Raw genomic sequence first — 24,714 nt, forward strand, 5'->3', positions numbered from 1 at the left:
CGAGACCCATTGAGAAGAACACCATCTTTGTTGAGTGTTTGGAAAGCCCCTTCGCAAAGATGACGGCGGCATGGCAGTCACCAGAACATGATGTTAAGGATGAAAGCTCAGCCCTCCACAGCCCCGACATTAATCCTGATTATCCATCTGTTGACGATGGTGTTGACGATGGGTCACAGGATGATGGCATCCGTGACCGCAAAAGTGACAGCCTATGGTGGGCATCTCCTTGCATCCCAGGAATAGAGTAGTTCTAACTGTATCTTCCAGGAGAGTCTTGAACGAGAGGCAAATTAACGTAAGTCAATTACCATTGTAGAGTGAGCACTGAATTAACCATACATACTTATTTTACTTATGACGAGGGCAGATGATCGCATTTACTGGGTATGTCGCTTCGATTACTTCCTTTTAAGGAACTTGACGTTGATAGTGTCTTTCTCAACATAGAACAATCGGAAATGGTACGGAATTTCTTTTTTGTCTCCCTGTCTCCCTATTGAAGCACCATAACTAACCAATTTGAAATAGGACTCTTCCTTGGCAGTGGGAAAGTACTTGCAACAGCCGGACCTGGAGGTGCAGTTCTCGCCTACGCTATCATGGGTACCGTCATCTCAGCGGTGATTTCCTCTGTGGGTGAAATGACTGCCTTAATGCCAGTCAATTCTCCAATGATGGAATTTCCCCGTAGATTCTTGGATCGAGGCGTTGGCTTCGCTGTCGGATGGGTTTACTGGTAATACCCTTGTATCGCCGCTATCATTTTGGCCACATTCTAACGTTGTGAAGGTTCTCTTACGTAGTTATGGGTGCCGATCAAATAGTCACTGTCGCATCTGCCATACGATTCCAATACGGTGATGATCACACGTTCATCAGCTGGGATACAGGCATGAATACGAATCCCGCCATATGGATTTCGGTGTTTCTGGTTGCGGTTGTCGTTTTGAACATGATCCCAGTGAAGGCGAGTCGTGTTCTTGAGAGAAACAGTCGCTTTTCCCATGATCTAACAAGGTCTCTCTAGTACTTTGGAGAATTTGAATACCTCGTCGGATGCATCAAAATTGTGTTTATCACAATGTTGATTCTAACAATGTTCATTCTCAACGTCATGAAGCGTGAGTATTATATAAACACCGGCTGTACCTGCGCCGCCGAACTAACTGAAACAAATAACATAGCGCGGTCCAATGCATATTACAGTACTTCAGTGGGGACAAAATGTACGTGCACACTTCTCTTCGAAAAGTCCCAGAAATCTGAACTGAACCTTCGCCTAGATTGGAACTCTCCATACGGCTTTTTCAATTCGGCCCACGAGGTCAAGGATGAATATGGGAATCTCGACCAAACAATCACAGGATCTGTTGGGCGATTTTTAGGCGTCTGGTGCGTATGCCTAACCTTCTAGGAGACATCGAACAATGTCAACTGATCTGTCCCCTACGTAGGACTGCTTGTACTCGAGCAATCTTTGCTTACACGGGCATGGACATGGTCACCATCACGGCAGCGGAGAGCAAGGCACTCGCAGACTCAGAGGCCATGAAAATGGCTTCACGAAAGATTTCTCTCCGTATTATCACCTTGTACATTCTATGTGTGCTGACGGCATCATTCCTGGTGCCAACAGATCACCCTTTCATCAACGGAGAGGGACAATCTACTGGATCCCGCTCGATCTTTATTATTGCTGTTGTTGAAGCTGGGTTGCCTGCGCTTGGTGAATTTTTCAATGCAATGTTTCTGTTCTCAGCGGCCACATGCGCCGCTGACAACCTATACGTGGCATCACGAGTCTTGCATACTCTTGCACTGCGAGATCAGACTGGGCCCGAATTCATCACAAGGAGGCTGAGGCAATGTCGCGCCGGTGTGCCAATGAGAGCTGTGCTTCTATCCGCGGCCGTGATGCTTGTTGCATATCTGGGACCTACTGGTGCGACTGGTGCAGTAAGTGAATCTCGATTGTAAGGAAGATGACTCCATAACTGACACCATGAACAGCGACTTAACGAACTGTCGTCCAACTGTACGGTGTCTTTTTTGATAGTCTATGCCACGATCTGTGCAACTTACCTATGCTTCTACCGAGCGTAAGAATCTATAGCCCACTGGCCATCTCAAACTCAGAACAGAGTACTGATTCATCATAGACTGGACGAAGCGAAGCAATATGGCAACACCAGTCAGACGCAAGCTGCAACCTATGATCGGAATCATATTCGTTACCCTTACAAGTCCCACGCACAGTGGCTTAAGGCAGGATATGGCATGGTCGCCTGCATCATCATGCTCATATTCAACGGTGTCGACTCGTTCTTAACCACTCCGTTTGACTCTCGGACATTCATTGCCTCATATATCAGTGTATGCCATTTCTCGCACCAGCTGTATGGATATTTGGATAATTGCTAATTCCTCTAGATCCCCGTCTTCCTCTTGCTTATCATCAGCTACAAGATCCGCAGACACGGGTTCAGATTCTCCCAATGGGGCCCAGAGAGATCCAAGGATCTTCGAAACTGTGTCCAAGTATCAAGTGACAAGAGAAAGGGTAGGCTTGAATTAGCTGATCCCGTCTTCTCCTTCGAGAACGTGAAGAGATTCGGTATGTGGTTATGGGTTTGGACAAAGTAAGGTCGGAAAGTGTTTTGGTCTTAAGTTTTTAGTCGGTCATGGGTGACCTTGGGAGTGCGCAGCCATATGCCTTCTGATGAAACGAGTATGATGAGTCTAGCAACTACCCTTGATGCGCTGGGATTTGGAACTATTTTATTTACCTCTCGTAAAATACCTCTTCTACGAATTCGATAACAACTTACTTGCTTTTGATCGATATAAGACGCAAAATAAGGCACCTGTCCACCGTCGACAAGTAGAAATATGTATACTTTAAAACGGCGTGTACGATAACAAAGCGTTGGTGCAGGCTTTTAATGTCAAGCAATGGGCAAGGGGTCCTCCTTTCCAGTGCCATCAACTGCGCCTGTTTCCACAAGGTTGACATCCCTAAAATGCCACCGTAATTTATCATACTTAGTCCCCCATTTCTATCTAATCACCAAGACCCGGATTTGGTTCACTAAATGCCAAAGAAGGCGATAGCTGATGTTCTAGTTGACATGAGGAGAGAGAGAATGTTACTCTGATCACTCCGAACTTTCGCTCCGCAGACGCTGGCACGATAGTAGAAGATGAAGACGAGGCAAGACGGACACGGGCATAGTGGAGTAATTGTACTAATTGCACACTCCGCAGTGGACAGTACTTTAGCTCATCTGAAGTTACCTTGCTGGTGATGCTATGAGATAGCCATCGCCTCATAGGCATACTTAATGCCAGGAAATCAACCAGTGGGCCGTCAGCGGCAGTGCATTGTCATTCTGACGATTCTAGCCCTCCATATCTCGCATATCACCTCAACTGGAAAATTTGAAAATATCGACAGTTCTGATTCTGAGGAATGGTCTTAAGGGGAACTCAAAAAGTACACAGTATTGCTTTCATAGGCACTAGTCTCAGTCAACCCACATAACACATTTCTCCGTGCGAAATAATTCACAAGTGCCACCCCCAGAGTATACACAGTATATCATTGCCATTTCTCATCAATTCCGACTGCTCCTCCCTCCAACATTCTGTTTCTCCGGCGTCGCCCTCGATATCAGCTGATCGATAACATCAGGCTCGATCTTGATCTGCGCGCCTCCTTGCGGCGCCTGTCTTGCCTGCGCCCCGTAGTGCTGCTGCTGATCAAGGGGCTGCCGCGGCTGGTAGTACTCGCCCTGCCCCCGTTCCTGGTAATATTGCTCTTGCTTGGGGGCATAGATTTGCTGCGGCGGGGCGTGGGCCTGAGACTGGGCGTGATAGTAATCATCTGGTCTCTGCGCGGCGACCTGGGGCCTCTGTCCTCCGTGGTAAAACTGGTCTTGCATTGCATAGTGCCCTGCCTGATGCTGAATAGGTTGCACAGGCTGTTGGGGTGGCTGTGGGCGGTAATAGTCTTGTTGGGGTTGAGTGTAGGACATTTGCTGGTGCACCGGCGGGCGATGTTCATCGGGACCTTGGTTGTGATAGTACAAGCGGCCCGTCCCGAGATCCCGACTTTGATAAGTCTCGGTCGATGGCGGTTGCACACTCGAACTTGGATAGGAAGGTGGACGTTTTGTGTATTTCGGAGGGAAAGCGGGCTTGTGATCGGGGCCGGAGAGCTCGATGGGTTGGTCCGGGTCGTTTATGGCCGAGGCGTAGCGCGATGAGTCCAGGGGCAGAGTGGAATTTTGTGCGGCCGGGGACTTTGTCCCAGTGCTTGAATGCGACATGGCTGGACTGCTTCTTGTATTTGACGAAGCCATGGTGAACCCGAGTCTTGCACGCTGGATGAAGCGGGGTACGTTGGAGATGCAGAGTGGAGGTTATTTTGTTAGTGTCCTTTTTTGCAGTGGGGCTGAGGTGATCAACTCTTGACACAAGTACACAGAAGTACTGGACGATAATAGATACTGTGAGAAGTACCTCTGTACATTCTTAGCATAGCCGCAAGTACCCAAGTCCCGTTTCTCAGTCGTATACAAGGGCGTCTGTTTTTTTAACTGCCCAGAACATGTCCTTGTGGATCCCACCACCGCCAATATCAATGGTCATTTGATGCCTAAGAATTTGTCGTGGACAACAGAATTCCTCTCTTATGTAAATATTTAGATCAAGTGGCCTCCTGCTTTTGTTATCAACTAATCTATTATAAACGTATAATTCCACTGTTTAGATGCTCGTCACGTGAGCACAATGTATGCACTTGCGATTCAATGTCCACTTGTGCTGATATATAATTCCTCGCAAGAGTACCTGTCTTTGACATTGATTATTCGGGGAGTACTTCTGCATATATTCCACGGCCCTCCCGAGGTCCCTGTTTGGATGGCAGACCCTTACATAGCGGTTATGGACTCCCGAACAATAAAACAAGTAATCAAAATCAAAAGAAGGTCAGTACCTAATCTCTTCCAAAATCAATTCATATCATTGAACACATATATAAACAGACAAGAAAAGTAGAATCAAGAAATAATAAACAAACCAGACAGACGCTCCATCTATGACATGAGAGAAGAAAAGAAAACAAGATCCAAAAATATTTTTAGACTCCACCCAGGCATCACGAAACGAGGTATATACTCAACCCCCGACTTAGTTATCGATCTTGAACTTCATACGGATACCCATAGCTGCCAACTCGACATCCAGGAACCGCAGGACACCCGGCACAGCAACGACAGTAACATTATCACCACCGACATACCGCAGGCCATCACCATCCTCCCACGCCTCAGCACGGGAGTCCTCAAAGGTCGCGGACCGGGCACAACGACGGCAGCGCACGATACCATTCGTACCACCCAGCGCGCCGACTGTTGTCGCCGCCGCACCAAGCTTCTGGTTAGGCGCGGCCTTGGCCGCGGCAGCGGCAGCACCGGGGTTAACGGCCGCACGGCGGGACGCACCGGAGCCCGAGACGGCGACTTGGGTGGACAAGAAGGAGCCGCAGTCACGGCAGATCCAGGCGTGTTGGGCGTCGGAGCAGTTCATTAGACGGTCTTGCAGGAGGAAGGCGGCTCCGTGGGCAATCAGGGAATCGCGCTCCATCTCTCCAACACGGATACCACCACCCTTGGCACGACCCTTGACGGGCTGGCCGGTCAGGGCGTTGACGGGACCTGTCGTGCGAACCTGGAACTTGTCGTTGACCATGTGACGCAGACGCTGGTAGTAGACGACGCCCATATAGATGTCGGCTGCGAACTCGCGGCCCGTGATACCGCTGTACAGGGGCTCGTTGCCGTAGTAGTTGTACCCGGCCTTGAGCAGCTGGTGGCCGAAGTAGTCGGTGGCGGTGTTCTCTTCGGAGAACTGGAATGGCGTGCAGTCCTGTGGGTGGCCGTGGAGGGCACCGGCTTTGCCAGCCATGGACTCGATCATTTGGGCGATTGTCATACCTGGGGCGATAGTTAGGTAATGTTCATGGTGGAGATGCGACGAATAAGGAAAGGTCGTTGTACTTACGGGATGGGAAAGCGTGAGGGTTGATAATGAGATCAGGCTGCATGCCGCTCTCGGAGAAGGGCATGTCGACGGCAGGCCAGAGTTGGGAGCAAACACCTTTTTGACCGTGACGAGACGAGAACTTGTCACCGATAATCGGCTTACGCGGGATACGGTACTTCACACTGAGCGACTGGGCGGGTTCATTGCCGTTCTCAGAACCCATGATGCGAATGCTCTCAATGTAACCAGCCTCGGCATCCTTGTACTTGATGTAATGCGTGATACCATCGACATTGACAAAGGAGTCGGTAGCAGCGTCGTAGCGGACGTTGTGGTAGGCAGCGATCTTATCGCCCTCCTTCACCCGCACGCCAATGTGCGGCAGACCGTCAGAGTCAATCAAGGCCTTGGCCTCGGCACGGATCTCATCGCCGGGTGCGAAACCGAAGAGCTTGGTGACTTCACGCCTGGACTTGCTGCGGCGCGAGTCGCGCTCAGCTAGGCTGTGAATCTTGGTCTTGTAAATCGTTCCATGACCGAAGCCACGCTCGTGAGCGGACTTGTTGATAATCATAGCGTCGTCCATGTCGTAACCGGTATAGGAGATAATGGCCACAATGGCGTTCGTGCCGTTGGGGAAGTTGTCCAGACCGTAGGCGTTGTATAGAGGTGTCCGGACGACTGGAGTCTGACCGGTTTGAAGGCGGTACAGCTTGTTGTCAGTACGGTAGTTGATGGATGTGCCGGGGGTACCCATGGTCTGCTTGCTCATCTGACACTGGTACATGTTACGCGGCGACTGGTTATAGTCGGAGAAGGGAGTCATGTTTGCGACGATCGAGAGAATGTTGGTCGGGGTGTACTCAATGTGAGTTGACAGGCCGGCGATCAAGTCGGATTCCAGACAGGCAATCTCCATGAAAGGCTGCTCAAAGGGACCCACGAAGTCCAGCCCCTCATTGGCCAGGTATTTGACTGGACGGTACATGCGTGCAGACTGCGAGAACATGTAGATACCAGGATACTGACCACCGTTGGAGTTAGGGACATAGCCAATCTCCAGACCGCGGGGGATGTTGTTGGTTCCAGAGACCTTCCAGTAACGGAGTGTGTCGTGAATCTGCTTGGCCTGCTTCGGCGAGCAGAAACCAATGATACGACCGTCCAACTGAACGACGATGCTGTCATCGATGGCAACGGAGGACTCGGCCTGGACACCAAGCTGAACGAGGATCTTGGGCAGGTGGGAAACCTCGAGGTTGTCCGTGGCAATCAGACACTTGTGGGCCAAATGATTGAGCAGACCACAGGGAGAACCATCAGGCGTGTGGACTGGACACAGGAAACCCCAACTCTCAGGCAGCAGCTTACGCACGGTGGTGGTCTTCAATTGAGCGAAGAAACTACCACGGTGAATCATGCGGAAGTGACTGATGAAACGGTAGAAGTTGATCTTCTCTGCAATGACGGTGTAACCGGAAGTTTGTTGCAGATCGAGACCAGTGGGACTGACCAGGTTACCGGTAGAAAGGAAGTACTCGAGCGCGTTACCAATGTTCTCGTTAGAACGCTTGACGATCTTGGCCAAGAATTCTCGCTCAAAAGCGGGATCCGTGAACTTGGCACCGCCATTCCGCATGGACCAATCGCGAGCAATGGGACCGAAAGACCGCAGCCATTCCTCGATACGCTCCTTCAGAATCATACCGTACAAGAAACCACCCAGCAGAATCTCCTGGTTGGAGACAGCGTCAGGGTTGTCGGGAGCGCAGTCGCCAGCAACCAGAGCGTACAGTTTCCGGATCATGAAGATGATCATCTTGAACTTGTCGTAATCCTGAGTCTCGGTGACATTCTGGTTACCCAAGTGAGGCAGAACGACCTTGCGCAGGAACTCAGTACCGACGTCCTCGTCGGACATATCGGCAGGCACTCCGAGGACAGGGCGGAAGCATCTGCCCAGGTGAGCGCGGCAGTCGTAGCGGCTGTGCTTGTTGTAAGCCTGGTAAGTTCTGAGGAGAAGTTCGACACGGTCCGTCACGAATGTGTTCTTCATGCCCTTGGAGGTGGCGCTGCCAACGAGGGTCTCGAAGATCTCGCGGTCATTGGTCTCCACGAGAGCCTTGAGGATCATCATGACGGGAACGAGGAACTCGTTCTTGCGCCAGGAGAACCGGAAAGTGACGTTTCCATCGGACAGATAGTGCAAGACGTTTGTCTGCGACGTCTGGTCGGGCCGAACGGATCGTATTTGGACACCAAACTTGGTGTAAGTGTGACCACGCTTGACGAACGAACCACGAATGATGGACATGGGGTAGTTGCGCTTGCCGACGATCAACATACGGACCAGCTTCTCGTTACCATTGACGATGAAATAGCCACCCAATTCCTCCGACTCCTCCTTGTGCGTGACGAGATCCTCCGGGGTTGCCTTCTCGAGGTGGCAGCGATTAGTGCGCATCATGATAGGGACCTGACCCAGCTCGCGCACAGACTCCATCCAGTCTCCATTGTTGATCTGGTACTCCAAACGAGCACGGAGCTTTCCACGGTAGGTCGAGTGTCGCTCACGGCACTCGGAGGGGTAGATGTTTCGGTTCTTGTGGCTGAACTTGTTGGTCGGTGGGAGGGTGGGCTTGTCGAGGAAAATCTCCTTCACGCGCACGTTCAGACGGTTGCGCTTGGGCGCCCGACGGCCTTCGGCGACGCGAGCCTTCTTCTGCTCAGGGGACTCGGGTTCTCCATCAAGGAAAGACTTGATACCGATATCCTTGAGACCTTCCTCCAAGATCTTGCTGCCTCCGAAAAGTTGGTTGAAGGAGTCGATATGCGGCTTGATCGACTCCGCCAGGGTCGGGTAGGCCGTGTGGTCCTTGGGCGGGTTCTTGAAAAGATTCTCACGCCGCAAGGTGTCGTATGCGACCGACCACTCGGTGTCGGTAGGCACGGGAGCCATGGCTGGGAGCTTGCGGAACTGGCCCAGCAGGGAAGAAGAAAAGATTCTAGCGGTAGAATTAGGGGAGGGTTCCCAAAAGTGGACTGGGAAACACTTGGGGCGACAGAAGTGATAGCCCCTTGGTTCTACCTCAGCCTCCTAGGAAGAATATCCAACGAAGCGAGGGAATTGAGCCAGCAATGGCAGCTTGGATGAGAGCGAGAATGGACGCTGCTTGGGGAAATTTTTCGAGGTGGAGCCGGGCTATCCTCACGTGGTGATAGAGAGAATATTATGCCTGAGGCTTCAACATTACATAATCTGCATGATGCGGCGGGGAACGAAGTATACAAATCACGTTCAATCGAGAGGATGGATTTAATTAATTGGTTCCATATATTAATTTCACTATCGAGCGGTCATTTCCTTTCTCTCAGTATCTACGTCTCTCTGCCACTCTCTCTACTAGTTGCTGCCTCAACCCCGGGCGCATATAGCCCCGACACTACGCCGGGGCCTCCTGCTGCGCCAGTTGATTGCAATACGTCAGGCTGCGAATGGAGCGAATGGAGCCTAAGCGCCCCTCTGACCGGCGGTCATGTGTGCCCGTAGATCCTCAAGGACTCCCTCGCGCTAGTCACTTTAGTTCATGGTCTCGCAAAGAAGGAGTAGTATTGTAGTATTCTGGATAAGAACAAGTCCAAGGCTCCCTTGACCCTCGGCGCTACGAATATTCAAGAAGGAAAATCCCCCGGGTTCAGAACAGATTCAAACGCTCAGGTCCACGGTCATTGCCTGGTTCCGGTTCCTGTTTTCTTTTCTTTTCCTTTGATCTTTGATTCTCTTCTCCTTCATCATCAACCCTTCCCACCGTTCTATAACTGCAGCCAACGACACCTGGACCCCCCGTTTTGGAGCCGCCTCAGTAGCAAAGACCAGAACCGCCCGCCCAGTTTCTGGACTTAACGCGCGCCGCTCGTCGACCCCACTCGACTCTCCTGGTCCTTTTTGCCCACTTCGGGTGGCTTTGGATCTCAACTCAGTCCAGCAGCCACTCTTCTGTTCCTCATTGTTTTGGTGTTTTTCGTTTTCTCCTTGTTACTTTCTCCTTATTTTGGGACGTCTCATCTACAAAGCATTATACAGTCGAGTGTCCGCGTGCAACTATCCCCCAACCCCCCCTCCCAGTTGCCCTTCTCCCGTTTCTTGCTTCTTGTTCTTCAGCCTCCTCCTCCTCCTCTTCTTCCTCCCAAAACAAAAATCCAAAACCCAGCAACCGCCCGCCTCCGCCATGGCTGGCATCTTTCGTTCCATCTATGACTGGCTCCTAAGGATGTTCTGGTAAGTGTGGGCCCTGTTCAGTGCCGGAGTTTCATATTTGGCTCTCGGGAGATCCAACACGCCTCCTCCCCGGCCCGTCCCCGCTGACGAGTTGCGCTGCTAATACCGGATTTCTTTCCCTGCAGGGCGACGGAGATGGATGTCACAATGATCGGCCTGCAGAATGCCGGCAAATCCTCCTTGCTGCGGGTGCTAGCGGTATGTTCCCAAACTTTTCCCAGTTCCCCAAGCTTTCGCATGGTTCCTGACTCCCTTCCTACCCCTCTTCTTTTGTGACTGTGCTTCGCTTCGATACGGTCTGCTGATCGCGTTACGTAGGGTGGGGAATTCACGGTTGAGTAAGTCGTTCCCGTCCGAGCACTGGACAACAAGGACCGGCCACTCATAGGCCAAATAGTTCCATTCCGACCATCGGATTCAACACCAAGCGTGTACAAAAAGGCCATGTAACCTTGAAATGGTATGACGAGTCAACCTCCGAGTCTGGTCTGGACAGTATGGCTAACAGTCGTAGTTGGGATTTGGGCGGACAGCCTCGATTTCGCCCGATGTGGGAACGGTATTGCCGGGGCGTGAATGCGATCGTGTAAGACACTCGTCCATGAATTCTGCGGAACTTTCCGGCAATGATGCTAACAGCTGTGATCAGATATATCGTAGACGCAGCGGATAAGGCGGCGCTGCCCGTCGCCACAGAAGAGCTGCACGAGCTAATGGACAAGCCTACCTTGGATGGGATCCCGCTGTTAGTGCTCGGCAATAAATCCGACCTCCCAGTCAAACTCTCAGTCGACGAGCTGATCGACGCCATGGATCTCAAGTCCATCACTCACCGGGAGGTCAGTTGCTATGGCATCAGTGCCAAAGAAGAGACCAACCTCGACGCCGTGTTGCACTGGTTAATCGCACGCGCCAGCCGGTAACAGGATTGGCCGTGGCGATCGATGACCTTGACTTGCCTTTATCCTCTATGTTTTCCATTTCTTGGCTTCTGAGCGCGATCTTCTTTTCTTGTTGGTCCTCGCATTGCGGGGTTTCCTGTTTATATCTGGTAGACTCTAGCGTGTTGGCTCGCAGCCTCGGATGTGACGATGTCCATGATTCATGGTTTTTCTCCTGCTTTTATGCTCTTATTTCGATGTTGTTCACTCCTTTTTTTTTCTCATTCTGGGAGCATGCAATTTGGGATCGCAAGCTAGCCAGTTGCTCGATCAAAATGATCTAACGGCCTATGTTTATGAGGAGCATCTCGTGTGTAAGTGAACTGGTTTCGTTGGGTTGTGCTTCATTAGCCAGGATATCAGCGTGTCTCTTTCTTCATTTAGCCATGTTCCGGAAATTCAATCGCAATTTGGACTCTGTCACAATTGTTTTTCATGTCGAGAAGAGCACACATCTCGGTGTAAAGAAGTGCATGGAGCAAAAAAAATTCGCAGCGGCGATGGCTGGCAGCCGGACCATAAATAAGTGCAACGCACACGGACCAAGTGATGCGTTGGCATTGCAGCTCGAATCAGCACGTCGCCCAACACCCCCGCCGAGGAGGGTCACAACCAAAAAGACCCTCTAGAAGAAGATGGAAGCTGATCAAGCTGTGAAATGTGGAGCTGGACTATCTTCAGCATAGATATGTCTACTTTCTACCAAGGTGTATTTCTCTTTTCTCCAGAGCGCTATTAACGATGTACTAGGTAGTCAGTATACCTAGTCTCAAAAATGGACAACGTCTCGACTGCGACTGTCGAAGGCCGATTTCTTTGCCGTTCACATGTGACTCGAGGTTAGCGTTTCAGAAAAGGATCACACACGGCGCAATTTGGAGTCGGTTATGCTCGGCCGATAAAGACACTGAAGCCCCGTGGGTCTTGCGTCGGGGGAAGAACCACGCAGTGGACACGCTAGGATACCTAGGATAGGTACAATACGTCCGAGAATAGTAGTACTCAAAAGTTTGGGTTCTTACTTAGTGCTATGCTGACTATAGGGTCTTGTTCTTCATAACTAGTTCGTTAGTTAAGCGGTTGTCAGCGCGCCTGGCTTCGGATTCGGTTATACGCCCCGCTGGTCGGGCGTATCAGCGTATTTCGTATTAGAATCTGCTATGGAAGTTTTGAAATTCGCTAGAACCCTGAGCCAAGCCGCTTGCGTCGCAGATTATCCGGGCGTCTAGGGGATGGGTGTCTGGTCCACGGATGGGGTAGTATTGTAAGATATTCAAGTCCATACTAAGGTTCGTTACAGGATGATGGCTTGGCTTTTCAGTGCATATGGATGTGACAAATCACGAAATTTATAATTAGCCGAGAGAAGACATAAAACTTGTATGCCATAATATCGATCAACAGTATCGTTGAATAATCCCAGAGGCGAGATTCTGGAATCATAAATGCGTTCCGATTTTCCCGTCAGCCCTGCGCCCCCCTCCACTTGGAGCATGATCATCCTGATTGGCTCTGGCCTGAGTATACCCCGACACTGCGCCGCAGTGCCTCTGTCCACGTAGGATGGCTACGTATGCCGACCCATTCTGTTCTTTTCTGCGTGAGATCTTAGAAAAGAAGCGGCTGAACTATGGTATTTGAAATCTACAGAGTGTGCCTTGACAACCAGAATCAGAAATATCCAAATTAGATACGACTAGTTCGACCGTCCCACTAGCAAACGGGGCCATCGGGTTGCTCATGAATCATCGCAAACCTGCAGCCTAGTGCCAAGACCCACCCGCCCAGCCCCAGGATTGACGGCCCTCAGCCACTCGTGAAACTCACTTATTTCCCTCCTGCCCTGCTCCTCTCTTTCTCCCACAACCTCCTCCAACAGCCGGCCATGGCGATCATTCCACGATACTACTGGTAAGTTTAGACCTGTCCCCGAGCTACCTCTCAACTCAACCCCAGGCCTTCTCCCTCCCTGAAAACCTTCCATCGGGGACTAACCTCCGCTGCAGTAGCATCTACGATGACAACTGCAACTCATCTTGGGATAGCTGGGGTCGCTGGGTAGCCTTCGGCGTCATCGTTGGCATTGCCTTCCTCGTCTTCTTCGCTTTCGCGTAAGTCTCATCTCCCCATCTCTTCTCGTTGTGATCGCCTCGATTCAAGATTCAGCCTCAGCTTGTGGTCGGTCAAGGTCAAGCTTGTACTAACATCCACTCTCTCCCACACAGATGCTTCAACGCCCGCCGCCGTCGCAACCACGGTCTCCGCCCCTACGCCGGCACAGCATGGATGGCTCCTCCCCCTGGAAATCCTCCTCCCAACCAGCCCGTCTACCAACAACCATACGGCGGGAATGACCCATACTACTCGCAACAACCACCACCTCAATATTCAGCCAACCCCCAGAACTATGGTTACTTCGGTGCCCAACAAGCACCCGGTCAACAGCAGAGCGGTATCGAGCTCCAGCAACCCGCTCACGCTCACGGCCCCGGCCCGCGCGAGTACAGTCCCCCTCCCGGCCCTCCTCCCGCGAAGGCATGAAAAGTATCCCACTGGGGGAATGAACAGACCAGATGACGACCTGAGCGACCTATTATCTGCATCTCGTCTCCACCTCCTTCCTCGCCGAGTCACTAGCCTCGAAATCAGGTCGTGAGATGGGGACATTGGGCTCTGCTCGCCAGATCAGTCTCCTGTCCTGTCTTGTCTTCCTTTGCTTTATCATCATGCAACGAAAGCCTCGGATCTCCGGCGTTTTTGCTTTTATTTTCTGGGTCGGTGCGAGATTTGGGCTCTGATATTTTCTGCATGTTTCTTTATCCCTTTGTCTTCATGATACGCCAAAGATCACCTACCTATCTACCTACCCTTGCATGGGGAGGATTGACTATGTTTTTCTCCCCCGTGTCTCTAATTTCCTTCCTGGCTGTCTGATTGTTAGACTATCGGCGAGTCTGCCTGATATGTGGAGGATATGATACGCATTTCGGGATTGTTGATGGTCGACGAGGATGGCCGGGTTGTCCCCTCCCCGTTTTGGATGCCCTGGTCCATTAATTTTGAGCTTCTTTTCTAATGACATACCCAAGGTTTACAAGTTTATTCTGATTGACTGTTCATGAGATTCGTAGAGCTGCCTTACTGGTCAAGCGTAGGCGATTGGCAGGACTAACATACACAACTGATCCAAATCCTTCTATCAATATCTTACCCGCCCTATGCGTAAACTTAACCCTATTTATAGTGTGAATTACACGACCAAAGGCGAATAAGTAGGCCTGTCTGTTACAGGCGAGCCGAGACGGTTAAAGTTCGAGTAGGAATTTGCTATTGACTTCGGTAGACAAGTATTCAAGCAGGGTTGTTCAATATTCCTGCTCTGACTAACTAATTGAAAGACTATTTACCAAAGACAATAGAAATCTGATCAATTATCTCTATATTCAGTCAATTCAATCTCTAGTCCCTGCTCAGTCGTCACGTAAGCCTTAGGTACCCCAGGCACACCCGCCCGCTCCACCACGATCTCAGATCTCCTCCCCCCCCTCCACACTTTTTTCCAGTCCTGTACCTCGACCTCAATCACCCTCACACCAAGGCCAGGGCCCATGGATATCGACGACATCCTCGCCTCCGTCGACCGCGGCCCCGGCGCCAGCCCGGAGTCCGCCGCCCTCGACCACCAACAATTAACGCGCTTCTGGATCGCCGAACGCGCCGTCTCGGAGGTCCTACCCTGGCCGGCGCCACTGATGGAGCGAATGATGGACCGCGTGCGCATCCAGGTACAGTAACATGACAAGACCAATGCCTCCGAACATACACCCTACACACTCCCTCATTCCCTGATTCCAATTGAGACATCGATCGGGCCAAGCACTAACGGTTTGCGGTGGGTTGGGTGTTATCCAGATCGAAACAATCGAAGACCTCGCCGCATCATCCGCAGACACAGTATCCAACAGCAACACATCCCACAACCCAAACCTAAACCTACGCCTCTCAATCCTCCAAACAGACCTCGCCCGCACCCAATACATACTCCGCTCCTTACTACGCGCGCGCCTCGCAAAACTCACAAAACACAGCATGCACTACCTCGTCCAACTAGCCAGCCGCAACAAAAACCCGCTCTCATCAGCCTCGCAATCCCAGTCCCAATCGTCTACAAACCCCAACACCACGCCCGAAGACTCAGTCCCCGATATCTCGGCGCTAGTCGATACGGCGCCGCTCTCGGGGCCGGAGACGAGCTTCGTACACGCGCACCAGACGTTACTGGCCGGACACTATGGAGGCTCGTTTTTGGGCGCGTTCCCGCCGCAGTTGAGGCGGTTGGATGATAATGCTGGTGGGACGAGTATGGTGCAGGGGCCGGAGACGAGGGAGGTTGTTTTTGTGAGGTGTTTGGGGGCGGAGGTTCCTGTTTTTGTGGATGGGGAGGACGGAGAGCAGGATGTTGGTGTTGTGATGCGGATGGGAGATGTTTGGGTTGTTAGGTGGGAGGGGGTTAGGAGGGCTTGGGAGAGGGGGGAGGTGGAGTTGCTGTAATCTGATTTTGGGTTTAGAGCGGTGATTCTTCGGGGAGGTGTTTGTCCTTGTTTCTTGGTCTTGGTTTTCTGTGATGTGATGGTTTCTTCCTGGCGAGGGTGGGGGTTTATTGGTTGATGTTGATATTACCTGGGTTGGGGTTGGAGTAGCGGCATTCCTGGCGTTGGCGTTTAGTGTTGCATTTCCCATACCTCCCTTATATACCTTGATCATGGCTCTAGATGCATATTTTGCAATAGGGCGCGTAAAAACGATATACCTTGTTCACAATCAATCATCGTGTCGAGTACTACTACGCGGGAGAAGTGTGGTGTAAGAATAGTCCTGGCATTGTGCCGTACTCTAAACAAAAGTGACCCTGCAGACTGCTTCCCCATCTTTTATGTACTCATTCACCCTCCCATCCGTGATACGCCGGTCGCTAAACCCAGAAGAAAGATAGAAAAAACACAAACAAGCCAGCCATGCTGAGATATCAGATATGCATAAACGTCGTCAAGCAAGTGGGGAATGCAGGTCGGAAGGGAGGGAATCATCATCAGGTCTTAAGCGATGTATCCGTAAGTGGCCGGTTCGTCTTCCAGACGCTCCAGATACTCGCGATCAATCAGGCTCTCGATGCGCTTCTTGACCATGTTCACGTCGGGAACAAAGCGAGCCGATAGCTGGGTGAGGACCTCGTTCATCAGGCCAACGTGACCAAGCTTCTTCCGTTGTCTGTGTCGGAGGTTAGTTAATGTAATCGTGCTGATAGTAAAACCGGGTTTGTCGACTTACTTCATGATACGGACGATGGCAGCCTCGATACTGCCACCGCGCTCGTCACTCATCTTCTTCTCAGTCTCCTTGCGTTGATCCTGGTTTTCAACCTTATTCGCGCCGCCAGCAACCACGCCAATTCGGACCTTAACGAACGGGCTCTGGAAGTTATTATTGAAGAAGAACCGGTCCGTAGGGTTGACATCCTTGCTCATAGGTTCCTTCTTAAGGACTCGCGTCTTCGGAGCAACCGCCAGCGACTGGAGGTTGCGAATAAGGTCGTACTCGGGGATACCAGTACGCTCTTGAATCTCCTCAAAGGTCAGGGATTCGCCATCTGGAATGTTGTTGAAGAGAAGGAGGATGACCATCATGTATGTAGAGACGTTGAGCTCGAAGCGGCTCGTCTTTCCGTTGCTTCGCTGGAATGTGGCTCGGAGATCGACGGAGCCCATGGGCGCCTGCCAAGACAACTTGCGGCCACTGTGCTTGTCAAGGTAGAACTTTTCGAAGCTCTGCTTGATACTCTCGACCTCGCGCGGGAAGATACAGCGCATCTGCATCTCGCCGTTTCTGGCCTTGAGCATGGCTTCCAGTGGCCACATTGTACTGGTGAGAATGTGGACGTCCAGATCGATACGCTTTTGATCGAGATCGCCATGGCGGGCAATATGCTCCTTGTAGCTCGCCGTCAGATCCTCCGAAACTGCCATGTCCTTGAACATAGCCTCAATGCGCTGAGTGAACTGGTTGCCGACCTCCATCTTCATCTTGGAAATCATTTGTCGCTCCGCGTCCATGCTGGCTGATCGTTTCATCAAGAGTCGGCGGGCAAGGTGCTTCTTGTAGTAGGTCTCAAAGAGATCCTTATCCCTGATGTATCGCAAAAGCGTGATACCATTGTCCAGAAGGGCATCCACCTCGTTTTCCGTCTTGCCTTTGATGCCCTTCTTGAGATTCTCGTCGAAGAACAGCGAGAGGTATTCCGAGCTGCGGCTGTTCTTGTTGATGAAATCGTTGAAGCTGTCCTCGATGGACTTGTGGAGATTCTGGTCGGACATGAAAGATTTCTCCCAGACATCGTCAAACTGTCGCTTAAGAGCCAGGATATCGTCGACCCACTTGATTGCTGACGCAGTCTGTGGATTGACAGCTTTCTCTTTCTCCTTGCCCTTTTCCTTCTTCTCGCCTCCAGCGTCCTTTTCAGGGGCAGATGGAGCCTGTGGCTGAGCAAGGGACGACGCGTTGATTTCAAGGCCCAGCTCGACGATGCGCTTACTCACCTCACCAGTGAGAGCGCGCTTTTTCTCGTCCACCCTAGCATTGAGGATGTAAACGTTCCACAGGCCATCAAGCTGTTTCTGGTCAAGCATGTACCGAACTCCTGTTCCTTCCAGGCGAACCACTTCCTCGATATTCTCGCGAATGAGTTCTTGGTTCAATACTTCGGCAATCTTCGGCTCAGTTATGGCGGCGAGTGTGTAGCGACACCGCTCCTGTTCCTCGGCAATGCGCTGCGAGGCAATGCGGCAGAAGGTTGCAGCATCTCCAACCTCCAACAACCGGATTCCCTCCTCCCTGTAAAAGTCTCGGCTGGTGTTCAGGAAAGCTATTTCAAATGTAGTGAGGTAAAGCTTGGTGCTTTCCTCCTCTGCGATAGTCTCGTACAGGCCTTCCAGCATTTGAATGCAGTGCCGGATCAATGGCCGTTCGATGATATGGCCTGCGCGTTCCAGTTGAATCATGAAGAGCACCGTAGACTCGAGAACATCTGCGACAGTGACATTGGAGCCGGGACGAACGGGGGCCCGGAGGACGTGATCGCGGAAGAGAGCCATGGAGGCGACGAAGATGGAGGGCTTGGTGCGGTCTGCGGAGATGATGCGGTCCTGTAGGAGTCAGTTCAGCGGCCGTAAGACGAGTAGAACCCCCACCTCGCCTCGGTTTACTCACCATGTACATCAAGACATCCGTAATCATGCCCATGCAGAGCAGATGATCAGACCAGGCATCTTTCAGAACAGCCAAGAAGCGTTCCCCCGCAGCGCGCCTCTCGTTGGACTGGTCTTGAACATCCGCCATGCTCGTAGGATTCTGTGCCCGTACAAGAATCGGCAGAATGGAGTCTGTGACCTGCTTTTGAACATGATTCCGTAGCCAATTCTCTTCCAGCGACTTGGTCCGCTCGTACAGGTCGTCACCCCGCATCATCAACACCATCCTGTATGCATTTCGGTAGAGTTCTTCGAACGACAAAGAGGAGCCATTCTTCGTGTGGATTTCTGTGAGGGAGGACGAGAGCTCGCCCCAGATTGTATCGAAATCCTCTGTCGGCGCAGATGCGGCACTCTGTGGTCCTCGTTGTCAGTACTGAGCTTCATGAATGCACCAGACCTCAAGCTGACGTACCCGACGAGGAGCACGAATCTTGTGTCGAGCTCGCATAGCCGCCATATTGCCCGTGTGAGGGTTATGGACGGGCTTCGAAACGCGAAATCGAGGATCCAGTGGGATTGCCATGGTTGGTGATTGTGAGCTGTGTTCCTCTCCGCGGAGGAGCCGCCGGAATATAGTTGTTCCGAGCCGACTCCGCCTTTCAAGATGCGCCGGGCGTCGATGAACTCTTTAATCGTCCTTCAAAGTCGACCCTCGAAAGAAAGAGAGCAGTTTTTTTTCGTCGCACCAAACCAGTGTCACTGCAGCTTTGCCTGGGTTTGACCTCTGTTGCTGCTGTGTCAGGAAATAAGTTCAAGATGCGCCCTTTCACGCCACAGGCCCTCCGGCCACTCCGTTCCCTCCTTTCGCAGACCACTACGTTCAACACTATACGCACATCTACATCCTCATTGCGCCTATTCTCGTCTCAGATCGCTCAACCTTATCGCATCACATCATCTCCTATTCTCTCTCACTCCCGATACATCATCCCTACCACACGCCGACAAAACTCCACATCCTCGCGGCCTCTGACCGAACAGCCCAGCGACAAGACCGAGTCGGATGCCGTTCGTCAAAAGAGAAACGAAGAGCGCCGCAGAAATGAAGAGGCCTATCAAATAGTTTTCACCTGCAAGCCCTGTGGTGAGCGCTCCTCACATCGCATGTCGAAGCAAGGCTATCACCGCGGCACGGTCCTTATCCAGTGTCCCTCATGTAACAACCGCCATGTTATGAGTGATCACTTGGGCATCTTCTTCGATAAGAGGACTACACTTGAGGATTTGTTGAAAGAGAAGGGCCAGGCCCTGACTCATGGACACACCGATGGCAACTTGGAATTTTGGGAAGACGGCACTGTCAAGAGTTTTGGGCTGGATGGGAAGCAGCTGTTGGATACTTCCAACGAAAAGTCATATTGAAAGGCCCTTGGGAGGATACCCATTTTATCGCGTCTAGTTCTCAGGATGGACCCGATTGACTGAGGTTCGTATGAGCCCTGGAGGCGATTGTCCTGTATCACTACTCCCCACTCTTGGCATGGCGGGCTCCTGGCATCGATGAGGAAAGAAAAAAGGGTCTTAATTTGCATGGCGTATTGAGGGTGATTATTTTATTTGTCGGCTATTTCATAATCATGTAACATAGATCATATTGTACAATAGAACCTGCCTTTATGGCAATTCACCATATTCACACATCTTTGAACAAGTCCTGTGAGGCGCCTCTACTTCTTTAGTCCATCCCACTTGGGTTAAAATAAAAAAATCCTGGTTATTGTAACAACCTTCTCTTATTTTCATGTTCCTGAACCACAAAGGCTAGAAACGGTAGGTCTATCTCAGCGAAATGATGCCAACAAAGGCACCCCCTTGTTCCAAAAATCTCTACATGGAAGTACATCGTCATCCACACACTTCTACAATGCAAAAGTAGAACTTTTGAGGACACAGGACCCAAAAATTGACCGACGCAGGGGTCGAACCTGCAATCTCTTGATTCGTAGTCAAGCGCCTTGCCATTGGGCCAGCCGGCCGTGTCCATAATCCATTACCAATAGGCCAAGCCGGACTCGGTAGATGCAAAGTTGGGCCAAAATGTGCATCCTGAAGTCGGAAAAAATCTGCACACAAATGACAGGCTGTAATTGGTCTGATGGCCTCGGCATGCCGTGTGTGGACCCACTCCATACCCATCTATGGGTATCGAAGTTTTTAGCTGGACTCCACTGCGGAATACACGGACTTGATATCGCATGGTAAGTAAGACGGTATTAGTAGTAGTGAACGTATTCCAATTCAGCTCTATCACAAGAGCATCTAATTTAGTTTCTAGATCGAGTCTTCATGCGGGTTGACCCTTGCAAAATCCCGCGATTCAATGGAGTTCGGGGTATCTCGGTGATAGATACGAGACGTGGGATCAATGACGCACGACGTACCCCAGAGTGCCCGCTGTAAGTACGGCATTCTCTAGTGCTCCACCCCGCTCTGCCTCTACTTGAAGAAGCTTTGAAGAAAATTCAGTGCTCGCTCAGTTAATCTAGGAATGCTCTTGGAGAAGCAACCACAGTATTGTACAACAACACCCGACACCCCCGACATCCGGTCTGTGGCGGGCTTAGTCGCTCTTTTCATTGAAATCCCAAATAGTCCGGGACGCTAGATTCGGCCGAGATAGGACTATAAATAATTGCGTCCCACGTTCCTCAGCGGATCTCGCCACCATCACTTCATTCAGTAAACTCCATTACACTAACAATTCACCAACATGCTTACCCTGCATATTGCGTATACCGAGCCTGTCAATGACAAGAATTCAGATAGTCCAAGACTGACTCGAGAAGATGTCTGGAATGGTCTGAAATTGAAAGCCCGACGGCCTGAAACTTTCATCCCTTCTTTCGACGATTCGCGAGTCATAGAGGAAAAGGAAAACGGCAAGGTCATTGTTAGAGAGGCACATGTTGCGGCTGACCTCCACGAATCGCCTATGGCCGGTAAATGGGTTACAGAGGAATGTACGTTGCATGAACCAGTCAAAGTGAGTGCTTCAAGAATCACCGATTGGTGGCGGATCCAGGTTGCCTAATAAGAAAGTAGACCTATTTTACGTTACCTGGAGGTTCGATAGTACAGAACATAATCTCCGAGGGGCCTGATAGGAGTCTTTTTCTTACATTTACTTACGACTGGAACCTGCCGGATGTGGAGCCCAGGACGCCTGAGGCTAAGAGGGCTGAGAGTGATCATATGAGAATAGCGGTGTCATCCGTCCAAGGAACTATTCGGGCGCTGAGGAAAATGGCTGCGGAGAAAGCAGATCATTTATAGTCAATTCTGCTTGTAATTTGAGAAATATGGCCATCGGTGTATGAAGGATCTCGAAAGCATATCTGAGTTGTTGTTTGTGCTGCTGCTTGTGCTTCTCCTGCTCGAATGCGGCGAAATGATCAGCGTCTGCCAAGCCGCGCTGGCCCCCTTTCCTGCCTTTTCGGATTTTGCTATTCGCACGACGGGTTTTCTCTATTTCACGGCGGCTAGCCTTTATAGGTATAGCGCGAATCTTGAAAATAAACTAAGAGTGGCTAGCCGTCCGATATTAGCGTTTGTTCACAAGGCTCGCATAAAATGATTCAGCCCCGGATCGGAATGTAGAACACGATACTTAATAAGTCATCCATTGCCTCAGCAAATTCCTGTCGCACTGAGATTGCTTACTGTAACAAAATCTCTGGAGGTCGATCGAAAGCGGCCCTTTTTGGTATTCTGGACATAATGTCGACTTCGGATGAATCCCCTGGTGAATATCTGCTGATTCGGAACGCTGCTGAAAAAGAAAGGTCAGTTGGCATTCAGTCACCCTGGAACCCAACCTTGAATGATGCATATGTCTTAATACTTTGATAGACTAGAATTGCAATTCAAATCTTGGCAGGCCAGTATTGGTTATCTGTTACATCCTTCCATTACACAGCATGATCGCATGCGCATCGCAGATGTCGGGACAGGCACCGGGTTAGTATGATCGCAAACCTAGAGGCAACCCCCCTTTGATGTTAGACAATCGCTGAATATAGAGATGAAGAATATGGTTACGTGAAGTTGCAAAGATCCTCCCGAGTTCCTGTCAACTTGACGGATTTGACATTTCCGACGCCCTGCTTCACGATAAATCGAATTTGCCACAGAACATCACTTTCTACCTTCAGAATTTCCTCCAGCCCTTCCCAGAGCAGTTCATTGGGAAATATGACGTTATCAATGTTCGAGTGATGGTAGTCGCCCTATCTTCTGACGAGTGGGAACCCGCTGTCCGGAATTTGATGACTCTACTGCGTATGGAACATGACCCTTTAACCTCATCCGATTGAAGATGTGATCTAATTTTCCTATAGGTCCTGGTGGTTATCTACAATGGGTCGATTGTGCAGCCCATAAGTGTATTGTGAAAGCACCAGAAGGAGCTAATCCCGTCAACGCCAACCGTGGCATCGAGTTGTTCCGGAAGACTATGAATGCTTTGGGCAAGACACCAAAGTAAGTCGCTGTCTTTCAATATTTAAAACAACCCCAGATATTAACCAATCCAGTATTGCTGCCTTGTACGGCATTTTCCAGAAAAGTGGACTCGATTCTTGTGAAGAGCAGATCATTACTCTCGAGAATCCCGAGGTTCGAGATAACCTTAACCTTTCCGTTGCAATTGCAATCGCGCATGCTCTCACAGCCGCTTTCAAATTACACAAGCTGGAGGATATCCAGTCTGAAGATGAGATCGCGAAGCTGAAAGAAGGCATGCTGGAAGACCTTCGGACTACTCAGTGCTACTTTTGCTTTGATGTTCATGTTGTGGTTGGGCAGAAATCTTGATCTGGTCTATCTTCACTACGCAGGATCTATATATATGTTTTATGTACCATTGGCACATTGTGAATGTGCCACGGCCAATACTTCCAGCAGAATGTACACAGAAACTTGTACTTGATGAACCTCAGGTAGGTCGGGTTGTAACCAGTAGATTTCGAGGGTATACAGTAGTTCGACTTCGTCATTCTTGATTTCCTGCCCGCCAAAAGTTATGTGATCTTGCATATTCTGGCACAATCTCGCATTGAGATTAGTCATTTTTGAAGTTGCGTTTATTGGCCGCCGTAGTACGACATCGTTAGCTTGGCTATGTGAAGAAGATCAAGAACACAAGCAGTCCTTGGCACACGTGTGCACTAGTCGTCGTGTGATTTGCGAGTGTGTGCGGGAGATGGCTCCGATGTTGCCGTGCAATGTGAAGAACCGAAAGCTTGGTCTAGCAGATATCCCCGCCATGCTATGGGAAACCCGGCGGACCCCCGACTAGACCCTGTACATTACCACCCACGTTGCTAAATTTCAGTTCTCACCCGAACTACTCACACCATCAGCACAGTGCGGTGGTCTTCTTCTAGTAGACCGTTATAACTTATGTAGACAGATTTATTATTTCATTGGTTCGCCAGTGTAAAGAATACTTCATGCCAGGAGAATCCTCTATTTTGAACAGACGAATTCTTTCCTGGACCCCATCCTAAAGCGCCCTAATCTGCGTTTAGCTTAGCGGTAGATCTCCTTTTTCAAACAATATAGTCTGTTTATTACATGACGGTATCGTTACATATAGGACCGTGTTATGCAGCAAATATATAAGCACGTGCGACTTCATTGGTTATTTCTACGGACTTGCAGTACTCCAACCTTTGTCCCAGGCCTCGTTGCGGGGCATCAGGTTACAGTAACGTTGCTCCCGAGTAAGACTCTCGGGGGCTATAGATGATTCCTACCTTCATGCTCACTTTTCAATTAATCCGCAGGTAAAATCATTTTTACCAGCAGGAATTTTTCAGGCGCCTGAAAGGGACAAACAAACTCATGTAATATAAACTCAACCGCCATTACCGCCATTACCGCCACCACTTCCTTCGCCTGGTCCTGTACAGGCAACGAAAGGCAGGAACTACGCGATTAGTAGGTTAATTCGCAATTCATGTCGACCTATATGCGAGAGATCTACACTAGATTTCGAAACCAGTTATACCTACACACTCTTGCGACTTCATTCCCGGAAAATAAATCGGAATACGCTAACCTCTTTCAATGCACCGCTCTGGCGTTGCGGCAGAAACGTATCGGTAACGGCCCGACCATAGTTTGTGAGTCATCG

General features: G+C 50.5%; 10 protein-coding genes across 10 annotated transcripts; 7 read left to right on the top strand and 3 right to left on the bottom strand.

The window, feature by feature from the left end:
• Positions 1 to 59: 59 nt before the first annotated feature.
• On the top strand, positions 60 to 2,692 carry N7458_011437 (putative amino acid transporter; the record flags this gene model as incomplete). The annotated part of the gene is made up of 14 exons (XM_056914819.1): positions 60 to 217; positions 271 to 298; positions 371 to 387; positions 434 to 464; positions 532 to 623; positions 793 to 979; positions 1,031 to 1,124; positions 1,188 to 1,229; positions 1,287 to 1,395; positions 1,458 to 1,959; positions 2,014 to 2,102; positions 2,163 to 2,376; positions 2,434 to 2,617; positions 2,679 to 2,692. The coding sequence occupies 14 exons, from the start codon at positions 60 to 62 to the stop codon at positions 2,690 to 2,692; spliced, it is 1,761 nt and encodes a 586-aa protein (XP_056759573.1).
• A 925-nt stretch (positions 2,693 to 3,617) lies between these two features.
• Positions 3,618 to 4,364, bottom strand: N7458_011438 (uncharacterized protein; the record flags this gene model as incomplete). Its single annotated transcript, XM_056914820.1, has 1 exon — positions 3,618 to 4,364. The coding sequence occupies one exon, from the start codon at positions 4,362 to 4,364 to the stop codon at positions 3,618 to 3,620; it is 747 nt and encodes a 248-aa protein (XP_056759574.1).
• Positions 4,365 to 5,196: 832 nt separating this feature from the next.
• N7458_011439 (DNA-directed RNA polymerase I core subunit RPA135) lies at positions 5,197 to 9,010 on the bottom strand (the record flags this gene model as incomplete). The annotated part of the gene is made up of 2 exons (XM_056914821.1): positions 5,197 to 6,002; positions 6,070 to 9,010. 2 exons carry the CDS (start codon positions 9,008 to 9,010, stop codon positions 5,197 to 5,199), a joined length of 3,747 nt encoding a protein of 1,248 aa, XP_056759575.1.
• Positions 9,011 to 10,280: 1,270 nt separating this feature from the next.
• N7458_011440 (ADP-ribosylation factor-like protein) lies at positions 10,281 to 11,253 on the top strand (the record flags this gene model as incomplete). The annotated part of the gene is made up of 6 exons (XM_056914822.1): positions 10,281 to 10,330; positions 10,456 to 10,528; positions 10,649 to 10,668; positions 10,728 to 10,790; positions 10,845 to 10,916; positions 10,980 to 11,253. The coding sequence occupies 6 exons, from the start codon at positions 10,281 to 10,283 to the stop codon at positions 11,251 to 11,253; spliced, it is 552 nt and encodes a 183-aa protein (XP_056759576.1).
• A 1,903-nt stretch (positions 11,254 to 13,156) lies between these two features.
• N7458_011441 (resistance to Congo red protein) lies at positions 13,157 to 13,812 on the top strand (the record flags this gene model as incomplete). Its single annotated transcript, XM_056914823.1, has 3 exons — positions 13,157 to 13,182; positions 13,278 to 13,382; positions 13,497 to 13,812. 3 exons carry the CDS (start codon positions 13,157 to 13,159, stop codon positions 13,810 to 13,812), a joined length of 447 nt encoding a protein of 148 aa, XP_056759577.1.
• A 1,067-nt stretch (positions 13,813 to 14,879) lies between these two features.
• On the top strand, positions 14,880 to 15,822 carry sld5 (putative GINS DNA replication complex subunit Sld5; the record flags this gene model as incomplete). Its single annotated transcript, XM_056914824.1, has 2 exons — positions 14,880 to 15,056; positions 15,184 to 15,822. The coding sequence occupies 2 exons, from the start codon at positions 14,880 to 14,882 to the stop codon at positions 15,820 to 15,822; spliced, it is 816 nt and encodes a 271-aa protein (XP_056759578.1).
• Positions 15,823 to 16,367: 545 nt separating this feature from the next.
• On the bottom strand, positions 16,368 to 19,101 carry N7458_011443 (cullin family protein; the record flags this gene model as incomplete). Its single annotated transcript, XM_056914825.1, has 4 exons — positions 16,368 to 16,539; positions 16,600 to 18,470; positions 18,535 to 18,930; positions 18,991 to 19,101. The coding sequence occupies 4 exons, from the start codon at positions 19,099 to 19,101 to the stop codon at positions 16,368 to 16,370; spliced, it is 2,550 nt and encodes an 849-aa protein (XP_056759579.1).
• A 233-nt stretch (positions 19,102 to 19,334) lies between these two features.
• On the top strand, positions 19,335 to 19,940 carry N7458_011444 (DNL-type zinc finger protein; the record flags this gene model as incomplete). Its single annotated transcript, XM_056914826.1, has 1 exon — positions 19,335 to 19,940. The coding sequence occupies one exon, from the start codon at positions 19,335 to 19,337 to the stop codon at positions 19,938 to 19,940; it is 606 nt and encodes a 201-aa protein (XP_056759580.1).
• A 1,348-nt stretch (positions 19,941 to 21,288) lies between these two features.
• On the top strand, positions 21,289 to 21,851 carry N7458_011445 (SRPBCC family protein; the record flags this gene model as incomplete). The annotated part of the gene is made up of 2 exons (XM_056914827.1): positions 21,289 to 21,561; positions 21,621 to 21,851. The coding sequence occupies 2 exons, from the start codon at positions 21,289 to 21,291 to the stop codon at positions 21,849 to 21,851; spliced, it is 504 nt and encodes a 167-aa protein (XP_056759581.1).
• Positions 21,852 to 22,295: 444 nt separating this feature from the next.
• N7458_011446 (class I SAM-dependent methyltransferase) lies at positions 22,296 to 23,390 on the top strand (the record flags this gene model as incomplete). Its single annotated transcript, XM_056914828.1, has 5 exons — positions 22,296 to 22,360; positions 22,428 to 22,535; positions 22,606 to 22,856; positions 22,916 to 23,057; positions 23,111 to 23,390. 5 exons carry the CDS (start codon positions 22,296 to 22,298, stop codon positions 23,388 to 23,390), a joined length of 846 nt encoding a protein of 281 aa, XP_056759582.1.
• Between the last annotated feature and the right edge of the window lie 1,324 nt (positions 23,391 to 24,714).

Source organism: Penicillium daleae, assembly GCF_028827525.1.
Source record: "Penicillium daleae strain IBT 16125 chromosome Unknown utg000009l_segment0_segment0, whole genome shotgun sequence".
NCBI lineage: Eukaryota > Fungi > Ascomycota > Eurotiomycetes > Eurotiales > Aspergillaceae > Penicillium > Penicillium daleae.